This window comes from Geotrypetes seraphini, chromosome 4 (assembly GCF_902459505.1).
Source record: "Geotrypetes seraphini chromosome 4, aGeoSer1.1, whole genome shotgun sequence".
NCBI lineage: Eukaryota > Metazoa > Chordata > Amphibia > Gymnophiona > Dermophiidae > Geotrypetes > Geotrypetes seraphini.
In genome coordinates this window covers 211,882,426-211,903,626 of record NC_047087.1, presented here as the reverse complement: position 1 = coordinate 211,903,626, position 21,201 = coordinate 211,882,426, and the positions used below count along the sequence as shown (strand labels likewise).

At 38.8% G+C, this 21,201-nt stretch overlaps 2 protein-coding genes across 6 annotated transcripts in view; one reads left to right on the top strand and one right to left on the bottom strand.

Annotated features, from left to right (window-relative positions):
- TIMM23B (translocase of inner mitochondrial membrane 23 homolog B) overlaps positions 1-12,172 on the top strand; it is a 92,136-nt gene extending 79,964 nt beyond the window's left edge. For all 3 annotated transcript variants that reach the window (XM_033942320.1, XM_033942322.1, XM_033942321.1), the window contains exon 7: positions 10,357-12,172. In XM_033942320.1, the coding sequence (XP_033798211.1) occupies positions 10,357-10,472 (116 nt within the window). In that variant the 3' untranslated portion in view covers positions 10,473-12,172. The remainder of the gene's footprint in view (positions 1-10,356) is intronic.
- Positions 12,173-16,702: 4,530 nt separating this feature from the next.
- The window catches only part of NCOA4 (nuclear receptor coactivator 4), a 51,796-nt gene continuing 47,297 nt past the window's right edge, over positions 16,703-21,201 (bottom strand). For all 3 annotated transcript variants that reach the window (XM_033940767.1, XM_033940769.1, XM_033940768.1), the window contains one exon: positions 16,703-19,968. In XM_033940767.1, the coding sequence (XP_033796658.1) occupies positions 19,963-19,968 (6 nt within the window). In that variant the 3' untranslated portion in view covers positions 16,703-19,962. The remainder of the gene's footprint in view (positions 19,969-21,201) is intronic.

Genomic DNA, 21,201 nt, shown 5'->3' with positions numbered 1-21,201 from the left:
CTTTTTGTTAGCTTGGAGGTCACCCATCAGTCAAGAATATGCTGCCTTCTTGTCCTGGGATAAAGCACAGTTACTTACCGTAACAGGTGTTATCCAGGGACAGCAGGCAGATATTCTTGCGTCCCTCCCACCTCCCCGGGTTGGCTTCTTAGCTGGCTTATCTTAACTGGGGACCGCGCGCCTCCGTCGGGCGGGAAGGCACTCGCGTACGCGCGGTGCGGCCTAGCTAGAACTTTCTAAGTTCTTAGAGTGCAATCACTCTAAAATTGACCGTACTGGGGCTCCGTCGGTGCCGTCACCCATCAGTCAATATCTGCCTGCTGTCCCTGGATAACACCTGTTACGGTAAGTAACTGTGCTTTCTGTCAGTATATACTGTACAGTCAAAGCAGTTTATATATGTATAGGTACTTTTCCTGTCCCTAGTGGGCTCACAAATTAAACTAAGTTATATACCTGGAGCAACAGGGTCACAAGATGCTGCAGTGGGAATCGAGCTCAGGTCCCCAGATTTTTGACCTGATGCACTAACCATTAGGTTATTCTGCCATTCCAGCTTCTCAGCTAGTCCCATAATTCTAAATTTAAGTGAATTTTAAATGTTTGCACTGTATAGTTTTGTTTGTAGCGGTAGTTTTACCAACTAGAGAAATTTTATGAAGATGATTGTGTGGTTAAAAAAAAGCCCCTTTTAATCTAGTTTCATGGAAAATTATGCAAATCAGCCATCTTAGAGCAACAGAGGGAATATTGAATAAAAGGTAGTGTTTAGGGCAGGGGGCAACGGCTTGAGGCGGCTCTTTAACACTATTGCTTAACCACTAGCAGGAAATGGGGATTTGGTAGAAAGCAGTAGCTAGTCGAGTCGCTTTTTCCTTCTGGGGTATGATGACGCAGAGTATGGGTTGGAGGGAGAGATGGATCTGAGACACTGCAGTGCCAACTCTTCAGTGCCACACAGGTCCTGGTATTACAGTGTCTTTTTTTTTTTGTTGTTGTTCTCCAGTATGCAGGTTTGCAAGTAAGAGAAGGCAACCACTCCCTATAGTCTAATGTGCAAATGACACCTGACAAATACTTGGTGTTCTAGGTAGCTGCCTAATTCACATAATGGTTTAACCAGCCCTAGCAATAAGTTTTTATAGTTGCAGTATAGCCATCCCAAACTAATCCCTTTAGGAATGACAAGGTAGCAGAAAAGGGGGCAAAGCTGCATTATATTTAAAACGTGCTGTTAAGAAGAAACTAGTTGTATGGAATGTGAACAAATGAGTAGGCACTTGAATAAAGAAAACTGACTTTTTTGCACTAATCTGATCTATAGACCTCTAGGATATAAGACTTCAGACTTAATCAGCCATTCATAAATTCCACATTTCAATTTTATTTAATATACTGCTTATAAAATTCCAATGAAATGGGAAGATTTTTCTGCTAAGGGGAAATTTTAGTACAAATGTTAAGCATTCTCATGGAAACATTTAAAACACATGGATCCTAGACTTTCTGCAAAGGGTTGGTAATTGATACCACCTTCCCTTCTGGATTCTATTAAATATTAAATTTGCTGCTTATAAGTACTGTACTGCATATACATTCATCTATAAGTCTAGAAATGTTGACTTCAAAATTCCATCTTAAATCAGGTTTTTCTTATCTATAAGACATTCTCTCAAACTTATTTAGCTCCGGCACACTAAACAGAACAAATGCATTTTGCGGCACATTATAATTGAAATTATAAAATTGGAAAAACCAACATAAAATTAAATTTGAGTTATTTATTTAAAGTTCTTTAAGGTATGTATGGATAATTGTAACAACGGTGAAACTAAAGTAGATAAAATTGCTAATCCATGAAATCGATGTGCTTGTTTTTGAGTGCAAGTTAACTCAAAATGCAGCTCGTTAGTCAACAGGCAAAAACACATTTAATCATCTATCTACAGTCATTCTCTTTTTTAAAAAGTTTCTGTCAAAATTGAAAATCCAAGTTCACAAAGATAAGAAGATCTAAACAGTAACAAAGCCTTGACTGCTTTGCTTCTCAAGTTAGGATAACTACTGCACAAAAAATAAAATTACAGTAAAACCTTGGTTTGCAAGCATAATTCATTCCAGAAGCATGCTTGTAATCCAAAGCACTGGTATATCAAAGCGAATTTGTATTGCAATACCTCGCTCATTTAGAACAGTCACTACACTAAACAGTCACTAAACGTCTGAGGTTTCTATTTATACCAGCCCTGACATGATAATCTGGGACAACTCCAAACTTAAACATAATGGCAAGACCTTATGCTGGAAGAAATGGCAGAAGGCTGGAATATGGTCTGTGAAACAACTCTTTTGTAAGGACCGGATTCTACCTTCTCTTCGCTTTGTGCTCAATATCCACAACTCAAAACATGCCACTCGCAATGGCTTACCCTTACTGCTGTCATTGCAAATGTGACACTGCTTTCAATGGATAAAACCTCTACTCATTCTGTACATTGCTGGAGTTCATTTGACATCATCTTTTCTGGGAAAGTTGTATCCACTTTCTACCACAATCTACGAGATTACCGCTATTCCTTCTCCCCTCAATCTATGCATCAATGGGAGAACATGCTGACTATCCCTCTCTCTGACATTAATTGGGCTGAGTTCTGGTCCACAACCAATCGTCCTCTGCTATCACGCAGAGTCTCACTATCATTATTCTTTGTCATGTGGCAAGCAGTCTGGACTCCTGTCTGAATGTGAAAGGCCAATTTGAAATCTGATCCGAAGTTTTGGCACTGTTCTGAAGCTGAAGCCTCCCTCGGCCATATGCTATTCCACTGTCGGACTATTCATTCCTTCTGGTCCCGTATTTGGATGACTATCAAAGACATCACGTCTTGCTCTGCAGATTTAACCTTCGACATGGTCATCCTTCGTTCTAACCTCCCTGTTTTGCCAATACAGCTTGTCCTTCTCAGCTGATTAACACGATGATTGCTACTGCTATCATGCATATTCTCAAGATCTGGAAATCAGGTGCTTTGCTGGATTACACCTTCTGGTGGAACTCTTTATGCCTCTACCATAAACATGAACAATATGCTTTTGAAAAACGCTGCATATCCAGAATATCCACACAAACCTCTCGTCCATCCTCTCCATGGAAATTTCTTGATCGGTTTATTCATTCTAATTAGTAGACCACTTCATCTCATGCTTCTTTTGCTCACTATCTACCTCTTCTTTCCTTTCTTTTTCTTTTTACATTCTTCTATGTGTATTATATACTTGCTTATACACGTTTGGCTGATTTTCAGTAAATGTTCATTTTTGTATGTACGGAAGTTACTGTACCTTGATATTTATTTTCTGTTGTGTTTTGCAAAATTTCAATAAAAATCTTTTGAACTGAAAAAAAAGAACAGTCACTACACTCTTTTCAACAGCAGAGAGAGAAGAACCATCAGCTCAGTTGTGATGTGTATATACTGCGTGTACTTGTATTGCAGCTGGGCTTCAACACTAAGAAATGCAAGGTCACGCACCTCGGCAGCAGAAACCCGTGCAGAACTTACACCTTGAATGGTGAGACCTTGGCTAGGACTTCAACAGAATGAGACTTGGGAGTGATTATCAGTGCAGACATGAAAGCTGCCGATCAAGTGGAGAAGACTTCAGCTAAGGCATGACAGATGCTAGGTTGCATCCACAGAAGTTTCGTCAGCAGGAAGCCTGAAGTCATAATGCCATTGTACAGAACCATGGTGAGACCTCATTTGGAATATTGTGTGCAATTCTGGAGGCCACATTACCGGAAAGATGTGCTGAGAGTGGAGTCGGTTCAACGGATGGCCACCAGGGTGGTCTTGGGGCTCAAGGACTTCTCGTACGAAGAGAGGCTGAAAAATTAGCGGCTCTACTCTCTCGAAGAATGTAGGGAGAGAGGAGACATGATCGAGACGTTTAAATATATCACCGGCCATGTAGAGATGGAAGAGGAGATTCTCTTTCTCAAGGGACCTTCGGCCACAAGAGGGCATCCGCTCAAACTGAGGGGCGGGAGATTTCATGGCGACACCAGGAAGTATTTCTTCACTGAAAGAGTGGTTGATCCTTGGAATGAGCTCCCGGTGCAGGTAATCGAGGCCAACAGCGTGCTAGATTTTAAGAGCAAATGGGATGCCCATGTGGGATCCCTTAGAGGGTTAAGTTAAGGAGATCGGTCATTAGGAGTGGGATCTCTAGAAAAGTAGACTTGGGGGTGGGTCAGTAGAGTGGGCAGACCTGATGGGCTATGGCCCTTATCTGCCGTCTTTATGTTTCTATGCTTGTATATCAAGTTAAAATTTAGTAAAATATTTTGCTTGTCTTGCAAAACATTTGCAAACAAAGTTACTTGCAATCCAAGGTTTTACTGTACTTGCTGTTAGTTTTCAAGGACCAATTATGTCAAATGATGCTTGTCTGGGTGGTTGTATCTGTATCCTTACATACACAGATGCTCATGACATTGACAGACTCTTGCATATGACATACATGTCAACTATTATGAAGGGAATTTTTAAAAATAAAATGAAATTCTGGAATCTCTCATGGCACACCTGGAATCAATTTGAGAGACACTGTTTTAATTAGTGCTTTAGCATTCTTGTTGTTAGCTTCATAGAAGTAGGGTGAACTGTCTGGCTTTACTAAACCTGTTTCACAAGTTAGAGCCAGTGCTATATTTCTGTATGTCTCTGGTGTGGGAAGAACTCTCAATTCAAGCTGATCTTGTACAGTGTTCGAAGTGGTTTGGAAGAGGTGTGCAAGTGAGACTGGGGAGTGATAAACATACTGGTAGTAGTTGATGGTTTAAAATCTCTGAATGCTCTGGCTGATTGGAAGTTTGTACTGAACCATGTACATGACAACCAAGAGTCCTAGAGAAAGCTAAAAGTCATTTGATTGACTGATGGCTCAAACAGGTTTGTTTTTTTTCAAAGAGGAAGTTTAACTGAGAGAGTAGAAAGAGTTTGTGACTGAAATTTGTTGTGCTTTTTTTTTTGTTTGTTTGTTTAAAAAACAAACAACATCTGCAGTAGGATGAGTTCTTTAGTTCAAATAGAAAAAAGCTTCTGAGATCAGAAAAACTTGAGCCTGACAGCTAAGGGTTTTTTTGTATTTAAGCTTCCTCATGTGTACAAGTATAGTTAATTGGACCTGTATAACCAGGACATTTTATCAACAAGAAAAATGTAAACAAAATGCATAGGGGAAAAAAAAACATGCACGTGTTTTTCCTTAAACTAGGTGCATTAACCTGTATGTCAGCCCTGGCCTCTGCTTGCTTTTGTGATATATCATCTCGTGAAGATATAGAGGATAAGTAGAACAGTATGTAAGTGATTTTATTTCCTTTTTAAAAGTTGAATCAGTTGGTAATTATTGGGGATAAGCCCTCCTTTTGTGGAAACCAGAATCTGGAGTTTAGTTTTGCTTGTTTTATTTTAGATGTATTAGCCTTCCCTACATTCGCTCTTATGGTGCAAGACCCTGGGGGCCACTGGGGCACTCTAGGATAACCTGAATCTTAATGACTCATTTTCTTCTACTCTGCTTATTTACCCAAGCTCACAACAGAAAGGGATGAGAGAGAAAGAGCCGCATATTTGAAGGACAAGATATTTCTCAAAGATGAAGAGAATGTATTTGTAAATGCCCACCCCTTTGAGGATTACAATAATATAGTTATGGTAAAGTGGGTAACTAGAATTTCAATTCAAAACAACTCCACTTAAAAGGCTAAAGGCTAGATTCATTAACCTTACTAAAGCGTTCCAATCAGTGGCCGATCCAGTCTCAGGCGACCGATTCACAAAAGACTGCGCATGCAAATGCTCTAATCGCAAACACGCCCATGGGCTCATGACAATAAAGATTTTTTAAACAAGGAACTGTTAACTTGCTTTCCTCCATCCTTCCTCACGGTGTGTTCTGTTAAAACCACGGGCTCGTGAGTATGGCTGCATACAGGAGCAGGGCAGCAGAGAACAGGGCAGTCGGAAAGGACGTCAGCGACTGGTCCCCAGCTGTTGATCGGCTAGCCCAGTCAGTGTTCCATATTTTGGTTAGTGAATCGCTGCCTTCCTACTTTGCATGCCATTTCCCCTCATTTGCATGCTTGGATCAGATCGGAGATGATTGGCACACAGGTTAGTGAATCGGGTCGCGAGGAAAATCGGGTTAGTACACGATCGGTGGGCTTAGTGAATCTAGCCCTAAGTGTCTTTAACTGACGAAAGAAAAGCCTCGGGTCTCTTGAGCTGTTGTCACTACCACTTCCTACTACATCACTACACACTACTACCTCCACCCACATCATCGGCACAGAAACTTTCATCGGTAGTGACTAAATGCCATAATTTTTGTATCTATAGGACTACAGATTCTTTGCAATTTTTAAAACTGAAACTGTGTTAGTAGAGGTCCAAATTTGCTAACATTTCACGGCTACAAAGCCGCTTCCTCAGGGCTAGTGGACATCCAACATTTGATATACAGCTTGCTCAGTTGTCTTGCGATTTCTACAGTGTGTAGGTTTAGAAGGGGAATGCCCCTTTGAGGATACACGCAGTAAAAAAATAAAAATTGAAGGCCTCTTATGGGAAAATATTTGGTTGCCATCCTTCAGCTCATATGGATCAAGAGTGTCCCTGACTTAAAATTAATTATTAATGTAGTATGGGGATTAGCTGTTACATTTATGTTCCATATCCAGTTACTTCCAATTTCAAAGGATAAAGTGGATAAATTTGTGCCTAGTTGCAGTTTTAGATTGGATGATCTTGAATAAGTAGAAATTTAAATATGACAAAAACAGATATTTTATGTTTGGATAATTTGAGACCTGTACCATAGGTGAAAAGTCCTGTTTAGAAGAATATCCAGATTAATAGTCAGGCTCATAACCTGGGAATGGGGTCAGATAACTTTTTCTCTATCCATGGAGGCTTAATTAAAGAGCACTCAGTCCATTTTTTGTCAGTTTTGAGCTATGCAGATTTGTTGAGAAGTCCTTGTTAAAGTTATCGGCCTGTGTTTGCAGTTCCTGGGATTTGGAAGGTGTTAATCCATTGTGGGTTTAGTAGAAGGCTGCCAGCCTCAAGCTCTGGCAATCTCTAGTGGGCCTGGTTCACATTCACACAACAAAACTTTAGTTTTCAGCTTCATCCAAAACCAGGTGATAAGTTTTTCAATTGCAATTTTGGTTGGCCTCTAAAGTGTACAAACTAACAACACTTTGAAAAGAAAATAAGTAATTCCAAAAGGGAATTAGAATAATATTAACCATGTAGTCTGCATAACTTAGGAAGAAATCCACCCAAAAGCCTAGGAAAAGAACCAATTTTACTGCTAAACAACAGAACTTAGGGGAATTAAGAAGCATCGATGGTTACTCTTGAAATTTTTGTTTTGGAGGAGGGGAGAGAAAAAGTAACTGAAGGTTCAAAGAAAATTATTATTATTTTAAAAAGAAATAATACACTTACAATGAAAACAAGGTTGAAACGTTGATCCTAAAGAAAGAACAGCTTGTCGCACTTCTATTTGAGTTGTAGCTAGAGACCAATCAAGTTTTGGTTATGGTGCCAAAAATCCTTTTTCTGACCAGTTTTGGCCAAAAGACAATGGCTATGGTTAAGACTGAAACTGATTGTGTATTTTCAGTAGAAGCTGAAAATACGTGCTTGGTGCAGTCAGGGTGCTGACTCTACTCTCAAATTGGCTGCCATTATCTCTAGTCGCAATCTCATGAGACCATCATAAGAGGTCATAGCAGCCATTTTGTGAGTACAGCTGAGATGGCCAAGAGTGACTAACACTGCTAGATCACAAGGGATTGTAAGATAGTCTAGGGGTGGAAGCTACTCTGCATTCTTTTTTGTGTAATATGATTGCAAATAATGCAGTTATGATTTTGTACAGTAGTTTATATGGCAGATTGTGCTCCAAATAAATTTAAGTTTGTAAATTTGGGATGACTCACCAAATGTGACACAGAGTCATCATTTAAAAGCACTGTGGCTTTTAGTTTGTTTTCATTAGCTTCTGTTCACATGGACCTTAGCTATGTTGCTTGGAGGTAAAATATGGTCTATATTTAAATTATTGTATATATTCTGATTTGGATACTATTTGAATGATTCTAAAGAATTTCTAGGCTCTTTTGGGTATGATGAAGATAACTGCATTTTAATCAAACTTGTGTGTAGAAGCTCGATTCTATGAGAAAGGAACCTACAGTGATTGTTTACAAGCATAAGTACTGGTCAAGCTTTTAGTGTTACTGTAGTAGGGAAATCATATTACAACAAGCTGAAGTTTATATTTTAGAATATACATAATTTGATAAATGTATTGCTCTTGATTGTAATTTTTCAGAACATATAGTCTTTGCAGACAGTGACATCAAAATGCTTTTTTTAAAAAATTCTGAATTGTGCATCAGGCTGGGTATAATGTCCGCAATGTAGACCAGTGTTTGGACTCCTATACTCTATTTTAATAAGAATTTGTAGTCATCCTTTTAAATACAAAATGGAAATGTCGGTGCTGTCTCTTATTATTTGTGCACTGTTTGGGTAAGCATAAAAAGCTAGTAATCATGATTTTTTTAAACACATTCCTCACAATGGTCCTGTTTCAGAAGATAAAATACAAACATCTGCATTGAATTGGGAACCTAGATGTTGCCTGATTTGTTGAGAAGTTCTTGCTAAATTGGTTTTCCTAGTTGTCAGCCTGTGCTTGTAGTTTCTGGGACTTGGACAGTTATTTTAGTAAGAGACATTTTCATACTTCCTGTCCTGGAAGTCTGCAATCAAAGCCAACTCCAGTTCTTCTAACCTTAGTAGAAGAGTTCAGAACAATGGAAACAAAAAAGAGAAGCATACCTTGTGGAGTCTTTCAAGGGCAGACCATAGTGCTTCCATATTCACTAATTGCAGCTCAACCAAGGGTTGAAGGGGAATTGAAAATATGAGCACTTGGGTACTATCTCCTCTAAGAGGGGTTTTAGCGGATCAATTTATCAACTTTTTCTTGGGTTGCTGCAACAAATCACCCCTAAAATTTGACACTAAAGCTAACTCCAATGCTGTCAGAAATGGATGCACCCAGTATTGGAGAAGGTGCCTGCACAATTGAACAGATTCAATTCCAGGTTCCTCCTCAGACGATACAAACTGTTCTTCATTTTGCTGAAGAGGAGGGGAGTGAGACAAGCCCAGCTAGGCTCAATGAAACTAAGTGCTGAGAGCCTCTCATAACCTAACTCACTCTAATGCCATCTTAGATTTCTCCCAATTCTAAATTCTTAAAAGGACAACAAATGAGTTATACACTAATCTCTGAGGTCAAATAAGTGTTTCTATGCATTAGGATTTAAGGAGTAATTTCTGTCTTGGTGAAAGGGTGACACTGTTTGTCTTGGGAGGAGCTTTTTAAATTTTTCATGATTTGCATTTATGAGGCTATGACTAGCAAAATGCTATAGGCTTTGTGTGCTCAGCTAAACTGAATTACTTTGGGCCCCTTTTAAAAAGCCATAGTAGCAAGTCTGTCATGGTAAATGCACTGAAGCCCATAGGAATTGAATGGATTTCAGGGCATTGGTTGTGACAAACTCACTACTACGGCTTTAAAAAAAGGGGCCCTTTCTGTAGTAAATAAACATATTTACAAGTCTACATAACAAAAAAGCAAGATGGCCTCTTACATTTTGCATAAATGAAATATAATTTCTACAAAACTGTACTGTTATCCTCTATCTGCTACCAAGCACCAGCTCAGTTTTAAGGTAAAAATATAGAGTTTGTATTGACTTTGTTAAAATAAGGGTAATATGGTAAAATTAGATGGGCACAATTGTGATGATTGGTTTCAGGGTTCCCTTACCTATTGCATTTACAAAATAGCCACAGTGAATGTGCATGAGAAACACATACTGCCTTAGTTGTATGCATTGCAACAGTATTTGCCCTAGCCATTTTTGGCAGCCAGGTGTAGGGGAGGAGGCGTGCCAAAGAGTTACATTTAATACTACTGTACATGGTAAACTTAGATGATCATCAAAATTAGCTGGGTCGTGTGCCCATTCAGAAAGTCCTGGGATACACACTATGAAAATCTATAGTTCTTTTTTTCACTAAAGATATGTTTGTATATATGCAGAATTTGCTATAATTTGTTTTTCTTTGTTTTAGAAATTTTATGTAGGTGTAAGTTATTCTTCAATTTAGAGGTGTGTACTAGGATTTTTAAATAAATATAGATAGAATCATTTGTAATTTACTGTTAGTTTTTTGTTTGTTTGTTTTTTTGTAGGTGGACTGCGTGGGGTGGCAAGAGGAGGTCTCATGGGATTAACACTCACCAGCCTCTATGCTTTGTATAATAATTGGGAGCATTTAAAGAGTGCATCAGCCCGGCAGTCACTGTAAGAAGAGTGGCTAGAGGACATTGAATACAGAATGCATTTTCATAGCTCTATCTGTCCATGGTGACTTATTTTTATTTACTTTGAACCTGAATTTCAAGAGAAAGTTCTATACTGTGGCTATGATATTGGCACCTGGAACAACATCACTATTAAAGTATCAGGAGCACTTGGCAAGCACCTCTACATTGTTTTGGAAGATAAATAAGCTTTGTACCCATTGACCTCTCTCAAAGACCAGGATTACACTCTGTGGTACTGCATGCCATAGTGTGCTAGATCACTCTACAATTTAGGCTTTGGCAGTGGCCATGTTCTACAATATAACTTTCTCTTAAGGAAACTTTTGTTGTTTCTAATGTTTAGTTCTGCTGTTGTAAATAAGTGATGTGGGTTAGAGATGCTTATTCTGAACTGTCATTCTTTCCAAAATTTTAGCTGTTCAGAACCTTTAGCAAGAAGAAAACCTCAACTGTTGTACTGAGATCATATGCTTTATATCTAAGGTCAAAAAAAATACCAAACCCTACCTAACATGGTAATATTTTCTTTTGGAATGGTCAGACTCCCTCTATCTTCTAAATCTATTTTTCTTTCTGATATTACAGTAAGCTAGCCAGAAGAACAGTTAACCACTAACCTCAAGATCAGTGTTTCTATTTGAGCATCAGTTAGATTGGTTCATGTTTCAGTATTGAATGGTGGCTGAAGGACTGTTTCATTTCTTTTTCATTGAAGCCAGTTGGCTTCTGCTACTAATTCTTACTCTGCAGCATAAGTAAATATAGTGTACCTTTAGGAGCTGATTTTGGCATACATTGTATGTAATGTAGGAGAACAAATACTTGCGGAGGCTTTCTCTTGTACCTATAACTACTGTGATAAGCTGTGTGTGATGTTGTGTTGCAGTGTTCCCTTACACAGGCTGGGCATGGGCAACCACCACCAATGCAGTCCAAAACAAGTGTGTGTGTGTGAAAAGAGAGGCTATGCTATTATACTACTAGTGGCCATTGGATATGAGTGAGCAACAGAATCAGTATTTTGTGCAAGGAGCTGGAAGAATATGGCTATTTCTGTAGTTGAGCATGTCATTTTAGAGTTATAACATCACCCTTATCTCCATTTGGTGGCTTACTCCTCTCAGATTTTCATCCCTGTGCTGTTTCTGTATCTTTTTTTAGTGGGCTCATCCTCAAGTAAAATGTAAAGAAAGTTGTAGGTATCTTATATTGTATTAGAGAAGGGGGCTGAACCACTTTCCTTAGTTACACTGCCCATGTGCAAGAAAACTATATGCTTAGCCTTCAGGTCATTTGTGTGCTTCGGTGCAGTTGCATTTAATAATAAATGCTTCTGTTGCCATTTGATCTAAATAAGTGGTGTGCTAATGTCTGTAAGAGTCCTTGCACATAGGAAGCAATGCACAAGAAAACTTTCTGCAAACGATAGCTACAGAATCTGTTAAGCTGCTTATGTTTTACTTAAGATCCTGGGTGTGCTATCTACTGAGGACAAGTTCCTATTTCCTGCATGGTTTCCAATTCCGAAGTAGTTTGTAACAAAACAGTATAAAACACAGTAGCAAAAATGATGCTATTCAAAAATATTCTCCAAGTGCTAGGAGCCATTCTGCCTGATTTTAGGAGAACATTTGCTGAAACAGATGTTTCCTAAACCTAAGAGGAACTGGCATAGAATGTATGTACTATGGTAGAGTAGTACCAGTCTTGGTGATGCTACTATTAAGAGAATCATGAAAAATATCAAGTCTAGTCTCTGAAAGGTTTGGACAAGTTCTTAGAGGAAAAGTCCATAGTCTGTTATTGAGAAGGACATGGGGGAAGCCACTGCTTGCCCTGTAGTGGTAGCATAGAATGTTGCTACTCCTTGGGTTTTAGCCAGGTACTAGTGACATGGATTGGCTACTGGGCTTGGACCATTGGCCTGACGCAGTAAAGCTATTCTTATAGCCAGCACAAATACAATCCTGTATGTAAAAATATATACCCCTGATCTTTTCCCACAGCAATTTACCCAGTTAAGCCAGTCTGCAGCATTAACCTATTAAGTATTAATTGGCAGATGATGAAACAACTGCTTTACATAACTTGATGTTGAATGAGAGAAACAGTTCCAAGTAAACAGGCATTTGGAGATGCAGATCTCCTGTAAGAGCCATAGAAAACACATGTTGCTTCTGAGCAACAATGCCAAATAAAGGATTAAAGATAGGCTGCAGCCTATGTTAACTGCTAAACATAGCTGGTTTGGTGCTGAATTATCACACCTAACCACCTATAGCAGGTGGCTAACTATGGATATTCAGTAGGAGATAACCAGTTAGGAGCTAAAATTCTATTTAACTGGCCAGGAGCAGTTTTCTGGTTGGTTAGTTTTGAATATTGGCTAGCTGGTCCTTTTTCAGCAATGCAGAAATGTTCTTTCAAAGAGCTTTGAGGTTGGAAAGAATTATTAAATTAAATATGGCATGGAGGAAAAAGTGATTGAAAGCTACATTGAAATAAAAAAAAAAAATGGACCAAGGAAATGCCCAGTGCATTGTATGGGAAGCATTCCAGCTGCTGTTGTATAGAAACTTGGAAATAGTGTAACAGAGCTGTAAAAACATTCCTTTCACAAGTCTGTCTTTTTCTTTACTGTCCTTTCCCCAATGCCCTGCAACCTACCATAAACATGAAAAAAATACCTCTGCATAACTTTCTTGACCTCTAAAATCCACCATATTCTAAAACCTATCCTGCAATCTGTCTTATCCTCTAACTACCAGGGCTGTGGAGTCAGTCAATTTTGGGTACCTGGAGTCAGAGTCGTGGATACCAGAAACTGAGGAGTTCAAGGATTTATCTACTGACTCCACAGCCCCTATTCCTAAAGAACTACAGCAACTGTATTTTTACTCCACAAATTGTCACAATGGCTTTAACTACTCTGCACAGATACAGATATGAGGTATGTATACAGTAAAACCTTGGATTGCAACTAACTTGGTTTGCAAGACAAGCAAAACATTTTATTAAATTTTAACTTGATATGCAAGCAAAGTCTCACAATACAAGTACATACAGTATTCACATCACATCATCACAACTGAGCTGATGGTTCTTCACTCTGATGCTACAGTTTAGTGACTTCTAAATGAGCGAGGTCTTGTAATACAAGTACATATAGTATTTTGTATTAAGGTTTTTGGGTTGTAGAACGAATTACCTGAGTGTCCATTATTTCCTAAAGGGGAAATTCGCTTTGATATGAGTGCTTTGGATTACAAGCATGCTTCTGGAACAATTATGCTTGCAAACCAAGGTTTTACTGTATAAATTTAGGTATATATTTTATTTGCCTTGTTATTTCTACTTTGAAAGGGATTTTTTTTTTTTTTTGGGGGGGGGGTGTCTTGTTTTTTTAGGCTGTGTATTGCCAATTGCAGCTGTTGCTAAGGGGGGTAGGGCTAAATGGAAGATAGTAGGAACAGACTTAACGTCCAATGCTAAGAAGTTGGCCGTGCAAGTGAGCCTGGTTGGAACCAGTCTTACTGGCAAGGCAGGTCATCTATCAATGCTCAAAAAGGTTCTTACCAATCACTGTAGCAAGTAGCAACCAATGAGAACTCTGTGCAAATGTATTACAAGGAGTTCAGTAGTAGTTAAATGAACACTCCTTGTAATGCTCAAAAGGGATCACCCACTTTTTACAGGGAAAATTTTACCAGCAGGTGTGGCAGTGCCAGTACCTGTGTGTGTTGTGTTAGTATGTCCCATGCTATAGGCAGGGGATACACATACCCATATCCAGTGTTTTTTGTTTTTTTTAAAAAAAACTATACACACCTGTGATCAGCTGAGGCAGAAGAATGGTGGCACTACTGGCAAAACTCAACACAGAATCTGAGCTGACGGGCTAGGGCAGTAGTTCCCAACCCTGTCCTGGAGGACCATCAGCCAGTCAGGATTTTGGAATAGTGTTAATGAATATGCTTGAGAGATTTGCACTAGAGAATGACATAGGGACAAATTTTTCCCTGTTCCAACAGGAACTCATTTTCCTGTCCCTGCCCTATTCCTGCAAGCTCCGTCCTCATCTGCACAAGCCTCAAACACTTTAAAATCAAGTGTCTGAGACTTGTGCGGTTAAGGCAGAGCTATAGGAATGGGACAGAAATTCAGTTCCTATGGGGATGGGGTTAAATTTGTTCTTGTGTCATTTCTAATTTGCATATAATGGAGGTGACAGGCATGTAAATCCATTAGGGCTAACCTGAAAACTTGGCTTGCTGGTGGTCCTCCAGGACTAGGCTAGAGAACTGCTCTGCCTATCACTTAGCTGTTCTGCACAGGTGCCAGGCACAGCACCTTTCCTCTTTTTCTGGGCTACTCAGTACAAGTAGTATGCAATAACTTTACATGCTATTTGGGTTGAGCATAGCCCAGCAAAACAGAATCACTCCCATCTCAGTAATTTTTTTTTATAGAAGTGCCAGCTCTATGGGTGTCTGACCACCCCCAATATTTTTCCCTGTAAGGCTGCAGCACTACAAGAAAACTCAGGAAGGAAAGTGCTTCTCTATCCTAGTTACTGCTCCTACCTCCCCCTGCAGTCGGTACAATAGAATACAGGGGATGAAGGATTTGCTGTAGCCTATCATCTACCAATGGGGAAGATAAGTTCAGATAACTGCTATAGGTACCGTGTTTCCATGAAAATAAGACAGTGTCATATTAATTTTGGTGTTGCAGGGAGGGGGTATGGATAGATGAAGTCTGAAAAATCTTGAAAGGGAGGAGGTGAATTGTAAGAGGAGATGGAATCTTACAATAAGATTTTTTTTAAAACTATTTCTATTGAAGATAAATTACTCAATGAAGTTATTAGTGTAGAGGGAGGGTAGGGTATGATATTATAACACTAGAACTGAACAGCTTTGACTGATATTGGGTTGAATGTCGCTGTCAAACAAATTGTTTCAAACTAAATATCAGGATAACCTTTTGTGACCTAGAAATCTTATTGTTACATCTTCAAATCTATCAAAGATTTCTTAAGTTAGTGAAAACTTCTTTATAAATCACAGAGCATATTCCACAAGTACAAGAAAAACCACACAAAAAAAACCCCAGGCTTTGGTTCCAATGCTTTAATGGGGAAAAAAAATTACTTACATAAAATGGAATACCATATACAAATGTATAGTGGCATACAAACCTAAAGGTCAAATTAAACAACACCCCACAGGTATAAAGTTTTGGATTCATAAATGAGCAGGTTGTCATTAGCAGATTTTTGTTTGTGACTTGGAATATGAACTCTCCAAGAAAAAAACCACAGTTAATATTCAAGTAGCTTCTTTTATAAGCTCACACTAATTTTTTAATATAAATTGTAAGATTAATTATAAATTAAGAGATTTGCATAAATCTCCCCCACCCCCCAAGTTTTCCTAATGCTACAAAATTAATTTAAAAGCTCATTTTGGCAAAATCAGTATTCAACGTGTGAATCTTGCTGTTTTGATCAATACTGTGGCTTAACTAGCTGGTAAAATATTTTCTCCAAAACCTTCTATTAAGATGCATTAGCTGTTAATGTGGCAATAAGTGTGCACTTATGCACCATGTTAATTACAACAAACAGCCAAAACACAGAAGTAGGTGAAGAATGCACCTTACAGTTAATGTGCAGTCAATATACCACCTGAATCAATGTAATTGCACTGTGTAGTCTGCCATGCAGTTAACACATGTTAAACACATCTGTGGCAGATACCCTCAGTTTAACAAGAGGTTTTGCTGTTAGCCCGTGTTAAACTTTGACAATTACCACAGGATAACTAAAACATATTAACCATACTTGTGCATAGGCCCCTTTCTGTGCAAATGAATAAACTGCTTTAAAATAAAAGGGACTTGGCAGACCAACCACACAAGAACGCTTCCATACCATCTGTTTGGATTGCTGAATTATATATTATATTTTGAACAAGTACTTCATTAGAGCACGATAGAATGAAAATAAAACCAATCTTTGGGAACATTTTTAAAAGTTACTGTAAATAAACACCATTTACCATATATGGTGACAGTTTTGATGGATTTGGGAATTAAGTAAGCAGTATGGAAGAGTGATGTTTTAAAGCTGGTTTATGCCACTGCAGGATATTATGCAAATACCTGCATTTCTGTAGTAGCATCAACATCTGTTCTATCACAGTACTTCTTTAAATGAGAAAAAGCAAAAAAAAAAAAAAAAGAGAAGAATGCCCAAATCATCTTCTATGGTAGATTTATTTACAGTACAAATTAATTTTAAAAAATTCATTAGTCAAACAAAAAAAAATCAAAACAAAACTAGCTACCCCTAATCTGGGTTCCAACTTCCTGCACTTGAATCCAGAACAGGGGAAACTAGCATACAAATATGATGACACCTCCAAGGCAGCACCAGCTGGCTCCCAGAATGGCAGATGTTGAAGGGACAAGTAAGGCCTAGCAAGTATATACAGGATTCTTTGTAGATTTGCTTTTACATAAGGATCCCATGATATGCAAATGTTATAAATATTTCCAAGTTTAAACGTTACACAGCATGAAAATTGTATGCATAAATCTTGCTGTAATAACCTGAATATATAATCTGAAGACTAAGTTTAATTGATGCGAGAAGGATTCCATGCCATTCCCACCAAAAAAGGCATCCTGACCACAAGCCAGGGTAGCTTCACCATAACATGGAGCAGATACACTGAAATCTTTTATTACCCAAGATGCCTCATTATTAAAACTTGCTTTTTTCTTTAAGGTTCTCTGTTTTTCTTATTTTGACTTAAAAACCATGTATTAACTCTCAAAACTATCTAAGAAATGAAGTGAATAAGCACATTTCTTTTTAAGAGGCACCTGAAAACAGTCTTATGCAGCATAACAGCAGTAAGTCATTTCATATTTTGATGAAAAAGGCTGACAGGCAAAATGGTGCAAGAAGATGCAAGCTTTGATCAGTTACTTAATTTCTGAGAGATTTACCTAGTCAGCAATTGCCAAACCTGTCCTGGGTAACCCCAGCCACTCAGGTTTTCATGATATCCACAATGAATACTGATGAAATCGATTTGCATACACTGTCTTCTTAGCATGCAAATCTCTCATATGCATTTTCAGAAGATCCACAATGAGCAGCTGGGGTTCCCCCCAGGACAGTTTGGGAACTCCTGATCTAGTACAATATGCTACTTAATTTACTGGCCCAGAATACACTGGAATTGTAATATACAGTGGAAAGAATCATTCAGTGTTATTACAATGTTCATGGACTATAAAGAGCACCATTCCACCACAAATATTGTTAAAAATGAAAAACCAAGTAAGTGGGTAAGGAGCAGTCATTCTTTTTAGCATAAGCTTAAAAGTTTCAGAAGGATCCTTGCTTTAACTATAGTTTGGATCTCATTCACAAGTGTTTTTATACAGTCACATAGCTGAATTTCTCAGAAAAAAAAAATCAATTGACATCTGCTATAAAATGGTATAAAAACATGTCAGCATTACATACAGGTGACAATGGTTTACATATCATTAATCTTGTTTTGCTCTGTGCTTCCAAATTGTTTTATAAATCTATAGTGAGCAAAAATGGGTTTACAGTTGAGGGACACTATATATACTTAGGCTTAGGTAGACATTAATCAAGGGGCACTAACAATTCGCACACGCTAAATGCTAAGACACCCCTAGAAATATAATAGGCATACTGTTTAGCACATTCTAAATCAATTAGCACCCCTTGATGAATTCCCCCCTTAATCTCTTGTGAAGGTCTCATGTCAGTTTTTAGCAGAGTTCTGCCTTGGAAACATCTTCAAACTGGGATACATAGAGCTCAGGAAAAAGTGAGGCTTAAGTACACTCCAGTATTTATTCACGTTTTACATTTCAAGAGTGAAAACATCTTCAGTGCAAGGTAAGAATTACAAAATTATGCATTAAAATGAAATATCACTCTGGTTAGTCAATTTTCTTTTAGGTGCTGCTCATTTATTAGAACCTGCTCATTTATTAGAAAGCAGTAGTATATTTTCACCCTCATGCATAAGGCAGCCACTGGAAATGCAAATAATGTCTATAAAATAATTTGATTCCAAGGTTTATGGCTGGCAGATCTTCTACCCCAATTGATGTAAAAAGAATAAAAATCTAAAAGCAATAAATTTGAGAGGTTAAATTATTGCATGCTTAGACACAAATAGAAACCCAGATTATAAGCACCGATTTGGATCTAAACAAGAAATACAAAATTGCCAGCAATGTCAACTGACAAAATAAAACAAGGTAAATGGAAGCCATTACCTGGGTGGATCATGAATTACAGCAAATGAGCAACTTGTTAGGGAGCATGACCACTGAGCTCAATGTATGTTAAAAAGTTAGAACTCGAGTCTCAATTCACTGGACTGGTAAATGGAACATGGGCACAATAGTTGTAGTTAACACCTTTCACTCAATGTGGGCAGATGTGAATAACCAATACCAACAACTAATTCTCAAGGGCATATATGTGCCCTTCAGAGCAAAAGCAGGCTGTGTTGACTCTTTGCATCATTTCAGCTATGCATCAACATATCCTGTGAGGCAGGTATTGCAAACTACATGCTGCGGCGAGATTCCAGATATGCCACCGGCGGTGGCTGACTGCCTACAAGACATGGTGAGAGGCACGTTCTGTAGGCAGTCAGCCAGTGCTGTCACCGCTCCTCTTGAAGCAACCCCATCACCACCACTGGTGGATCAGTGACCCATCTGGAGGTCATTTGCGTATGTGCGTGTGTCTCTGTGATGATGTTATGCATGCACATGACATCGTGTCAACTTCTGTGCATTTCCAGATGCCCTTCAGCTGCGGCACAGGGTGTAGTGTGTTGTGGCTTCCAGAAGTTTGCGAGACACTGCTCTATGGCCTAAAAAATTTAGAAGAAAAATCATGCCATGTCCATACCTAATCAATTCTACCATCTAGCATGTAACTTTCTATGTACAAGTTATTTTCTTTGCAGTCTTTGGAACAAGAATGGGCCATGTTCATGTGTTGTAAGTCTTGTGGAGTTGAGATACTACATATGTTTAGATTGCTGATAGATTAAAACAGATTTACGCACTGTTTGTTCTTTTTACTGAAATATATACTTCACAACTTAGATGGCCAATATATTCCATTGTAACAATGTAAACTTGACCTGCTTTTGGTCTCAGGGGCTCATATTCAACTTAGCCTCTGTTACAACAAGCGAGTGGCATTTTCTGCAAAGTTAATTTCATCCCACTACACACACTTCTTTATGAAGCTCAAGTAATTTGGTCATGAACAAGCGAGGGGGAGTAGACGGACATCACAATGATTCAGAGCAGGAGATCTCAACAAGACCAAGGTTTGAGAGGTGCGTTAGCCAGCATAAAGGCTCATTAGTTCTAAATTCTTTAGGTGCTTCACATCTAGAAAGATTAAAAAAATATATATATTATAAAACTTGGAGGTCAGAAGAAACTATAATCTATGTTTTACAACAGTCTGGCAAGCAGCAAAGGATCACTAACCCACTTTTCATTAGTACAAAAGTCCTTGATCAGCATTTTCCAAAAGATTTTAATTAAGCAAACCATTGTACAAGGGCTGTTAAAAAAATCATCAGTCCTTAATTTTTCTAGCGTAAACAAATAAAGCTAGGGAAGCATGGATTGGTGCAAGTATGTAGGCGACCCTAATGCATATGCTTGAATTTTTTTCCCACCTACAGAAGCTGTCAGTTGCCAGCAGACCGCCAATGAGTGAGAAAGTATAAGTGAGCGCCGTCAGATTTTCTTTTTTGACAGAAAAAGTTGAACAACGCTACTGTATTAAATTTTGTGTAAAGCTTGGCGATTCCCAAGTGGAAACGATCCGCAAGATTCACCGGGGACGAAGCAATGGGCACCACACAGATAAAGGAGTGGTACAACCACTTCAGAAATGGCTGCACATCAGTGGAGTGAAGCATGTTCTGGTAGGCCCTCAACATCCAAAAATGATATCTTCATTGACCAAGTTAGGACCCTGGTGATGCAGGATCGTCAAATCACGATCAGATAACTTGCAGACGAGGTGAGCATCAGTGTTGGAACCGTTCATTCCATTTTGACTGAAGATTTGGGCTTCAGAAGAATTTCAGCGAAGTTCGTACCAAAGCTGCTAATGATCGAGCAGAAGCAACTCCATTTGGAGATCGCACAGAACATGCTGGAGACTGTGAACAGTGATCCCAACTTCCTCAGCACAGTGATGACCCAGAAACCAAGTTGATGTCATCACAATGGAAGCATTCAACATTCGAGGCCAAAAAACCAAGGCAGGTCCGCAGTAATGTCAAAGTCATGCTGACCATCTTCTTTGACTCCAATGACCTGGTTCATCACGAGTATGCACCACATGGCACAACCATCACCAAGGAGTACTACCAAGAGGTTCTGCATCACCTTCGTAACACTGTGAGACACAAACAGCAGGACCTTTGGGCAGCGGGCAATTGGAAGCTCCATCACAATAATGCACCTGCCCATTCTTCACATTTGATACGGAGTTTCCTGGCCAAACACAACACACCTGTGATTCCTCAGGCTCCCTACTTGGCCCCGTGTGACTTCTGACTTTTCCTCAAGCTGAAAATGCCCCTGAAAAGGACCAGATTTCAG